The sequence below is a fragment of the Ixodes scapularis genome, unplaced genomic scaffold (genome assembly GCF_016920785.2).
Source record: "Ixodes scapularis isolate PalLabHiFi unplaced genomic scaffold, ASM1692078v2 PGA_scaffold12__126_contigs__length_90152505, whole genome shotgun sequence".
NCBI classification, from domain to species: Eukaryota; Metazoa; Arthropoda; class Arachnida; order Ixodida; family Ixodidae; genus Ixodes; species Ixodes scapularis.
Window position 1 is genome coordinate 41,813,636 of NW_024609838.1, and position 3,901 is coordinate 41,817,536.

The 3,901-nt window shown below is 52.8% G+C and overlaps 1 protein-coding gene across 1 annotated transcript; it reads left to right on the top strand.

Moving 5' to 3' along the window:
- The first annotated feature begins 1,547 nt into the window (after positions 1-1,547).
- Positions 1,548-3,257, top strand: LOC8025306 (perilipin-2-like). Its single transcript, XM_040221409.2, has 4 exons — positions 1,548-2,051; positions 2,316-2,453; positions 2,523-2,756; positions 3,159-3,257. Exons 1-4 carry the CDS (start codon positions 1,641-1,643, stop codon positions 3,255-3,257), a joined length of 882 nt encoding a protein of 293 aa, XP_040077343.1. The 5' UTR covers positions 1,548-1,640.
- Positions 3,258-3,901: the final 644 nt, after the last annotated feature.

Genomic DNA, 3,901 nt, shown 5'->3' on the forward strand with positions numbered 1-3,901 from the left:
ACGTGACCTCAACACCCATTCAGTTTCCCCGCTAAATTTAGCGGGGAAAATGACGTCACGACTCCGTGTCACGTCACCCATGAACAAATTCAGCGGCAGGAGGAGGAGGGGAGGAGGAGGAGGGGAGAGGAGGAGAAGAAAGAGTGGAGGAGGAGGGAAGGAGGAGGGGTGGTACAGAGGAGGAAAAGGGGCCATACCCTCCCCTCTGTACCCTTCACTCCTCCTCCTCAAGAGCTGCTCTCTAGTTTCGCATTTCAGAGATTTGTAAACGTCTCATTTTTTTCACTCGCGTTTCAATTCGTCTACAGAGCTGCCCGACGATTCCTTCTATAATTCATCTGGACAGAGCGCGATAATCTCGGATGCCTCGTATACCAGCAACAGTCCGGAAGATTAACGCGAGGGACTGCCAAAAGCTACTCGCTTCGCTGCACGATAACCCATTCCCTGGTGTGCATGCTCCCTGCAAAGCAAAAGTTTGTCTTCACCACAGACACTGGCGCTGCAGACAGGAGCCACGCACGCTTTTTGCAGGCTGCGCTCGTATTGCTCGCCGCCGCGCCAGACTAGAATGGCGGCGACGCCCCGCTGTTTTTAGCTCAAGTGCGTCCCAGCATGCCTCACCTTGGCAATACTTGCTTATAAGATCCATCCAGGGCCCCTAAACTCGTCAAACAGAAAGTTGGGGCCGAAGTTGACGGAGCACACCGATTGGTCTATCATGACGATGACTTCGCGCTTTTTTCGCCAACGTCCAATCAGCGCGCTCTGTGAACTTTCGGCTGCAGCTTTGTGTTTGACGAGTTTAGGGCCCCTGTGCTTTAACGATCTTCACACAAAGAAGACATCAGGGCCCCTAAACCCGTCAAACACAAAGTTGGGGCCGCGAAGTTGGCGGAGCGCACCGATTGGCCTATCACGACGATGACTTCGCGCTTTTTTCGCCGACGTCCAATCAGCGCGCTCCGCGAACATTCTGCTCCAACTTGGTGTTTGACGAGTTTAGGGCCCCAAGTGGTGAAAGCTCGAAGTCCTATTGGCGCCAGAAAAGGACGTTAGCTTCCCCCTTTCCCTTCACCCCAAACTAAACAAACAGACATTACCTCTTCTTTCAAGAGCAAGTAGAACTGAAATCAGCAGTCCTGAAATGACGGCGCTGCACTCGCTCATATCCCGTGTCTTGCGCGTTCAGACAACTACCGTTTGTTTTTGACAACAGCAAGTGAATCTCTTATTGTGCTTCTTTCTTCCAGCGAACACGATAGCCGAAAGCGCGCGGCGCGCTCAAAATCACACTTTCATGATGCTGCAGTATTTTTTACTCTCTCATACATGCGGGCATAAAAACAAACAACGCCTGATCGACAAAGGGAAGCCGTAGGTGATGCCAGTTCCCTTCAAATTAAAATCTATATAAAGAGCGTCGATTCCTTGTAGTCTAGGTCAGTCGGTTTTCCGTTCTAAGGTATACCGCAGAAAAATATCGGTAAGTTTGGACTCTGATGTATAAAGCGCAACAGCTTCTGAGAATACCGTATGATGTAACCTCGACCATTACCGGGTCGTGCAAGCTTTTCTTTTATTCTCTCGGCTCAGATTTTTGTAGCCTTACTGTCAATTGCTTGTTTGCTTTTCAGGAGATGAGTGCTGAAGTTCAAGCTTCCTCCTCCAGGCGAAAGGCCCCGGCCGAAGTCGCACAGGCGACTCGCGTCAACTTCGCGGCCCGCCTGAACGCTCTACCGGCTGTGACCACCCTCCGCGGCGTGGCGACTCATGCTTACGATAGCGCAAAGCAGAGCTACGCCTTCGTCGCCGTCCCCTTGCAACTGGCCGAGATCGGAGTCCAGTACGCCGTGGAAAAAAGTCTGCCTGTAGTGGACAAGTTCAGTCCCCAGCTAAGGTACGTCGACCGTCTTGCCTGCCGAGGGCTGGACAATCTCGAAGCCGTCTACCCCGACGTGACCCACAAGCAGCCACGGGAGATCTTAAACGACACAGTGGCCTTCGGCCGTTCCAAGCTCGCCAGCGTCAAGGAGTACGGAGTCTCCAAGGTGCGTACGGTGCTACAGTCAGTGACGGGCTAAGAACCCAGTAGACGCTCAGCCTCCGGCACGCAGTTACCTTTTGACGGGCTGTGACGCCGCGTGCATCGGGATTTAGTTAAAGGCAACAAAGCTGGCATTGTAGGCGGGCATCTACTGAATGTTTACCCTGTCACTAAAGTAACGGGAATATACTGAAAATTGAGTCTACATCCAACGGACTTTTAGGATGCATGTCCGGACCACCCTTAGACTCTTCCTTTCACTAAGCAGGCACAAGACGTCAAGACAATTGCCGTGGGTGCCCTTCACGTCGTCACTCATCCCGTGCAGACTCTTTCTGCGTGCACTCGTCAGACTTTCAGCTACACTCTGAAGGCGCTTGAGGTCTTGGATGCCGCCCTGGACAAGGTATAGTTCCACGCGCTCTCTTCCTTTTCTACGTTTCCGCCCGTTCTTATTTACCGAGTCCTTTTCCAGCACATGGCTGCTTCCGCCATCGCCATGCCCGAACGCGCCCCTTCTGACGCGCCAGACTTTACCACCCTCCTCACGCTCCTGGACACTGTTGTCTTCAAGGCAGGTGCTTGCGCCAAGGCCGAGGTGACTGCTTGGGGCGCCGTCGTTCGTCAGCGCAACGACCAAATCCGGTACTTTCTCAGGGTTCGACACTTCATCACCGCCCCTCCGCCGGATTCTTCGGCAGAAATTGTGGTGCGTACGATGCATTACCCGATTGGCGTGCTTTAGCGCTCTGTGGTACTCCTTGCTTTCTTATTGTGCTGTTTCTTCTCAAATACCGCCGTGAGGAGCGTCGGGATTAACATCCCTTCCACCCTCCTTCGTGTCCTCGTCGCCTCTCAATAAGGTCTCAGGGCTGCCACCTTCTAGGTAGACAGTGCCGTATACGGTCCTGGTAAGGGCGTCCTCGGCGCAGACGTTGTCACGAAGTTCGTGTCCACTCTCCGCCTTGCGTTTACCTGTTCGGTTGACGCTGCAAATTTAACCCAGCTACTTTTGTCATCTGGGTTGTTCGGCTGGTGCGTCCGATGAAATGTGGCCTTTTATTTTGCTCCTTGGCTTACCTGTCTCTGTCTGCGGTTCGTTCTTCGGCAGGAACCAGTGCCACGCAGCGAGACTCCAAACACAGAACCCAAAGTGCCGTTTGAAGAAACCGTTCACTCAACCTCCGGAGGCGGATCCCCTACTTCTTAGCCGCGGTTCCAGACTTGAGGACATTTGGCGGCCCTGCGAGGCGTCTGCTTGTGTTGTTCTTGGCCTTAGTACTGAATAAACTTGTGACCTTATTTTCGTTTGTTTCTGTTTCTCATGGTGTAAAACTTCGTCGGTCGCGTGTTGGGACCCACTTTGTAGCACCTGTGGCGTTACAATTGCGCTTCATGATATGCCGAACTGCCGCAGGTTAGGGAAGCGGGACAATCGCCACCCACAAAGCCCTACTCCTTCCAGATTGTCCACGCTGAAGAGAAGGCGAGCCTCTCCTCGCCTCCTCTCCAGCACTCGGTCAAAAGGCCTGTTCACACATGTCGCGCAACGCCGATTCGGCACTGGATTGTCACCGATGCGGCGCTGATGCTGTGCCGAGTTATCCTACGCATTGGTGTTGTCCCGCCGCTCACCACTGAAAAGCACGTGGTAAATAAGAATTTCAGCGCCGATTCTGCGCTGTGTGAACCGGCCTTCAAGTAAAGAGGGGATGGATTTTTCCATTAACAGAGATAGGCAGTTATCTTGCACCGTCGAAACTTTTTTTTTCGTTGTTAACAAACATGTATTAGTCGCGTGTGATTGAAGGCTAACCTTTAAGCTGGCTGAGTGCTCTACATTCCAGCTACTGT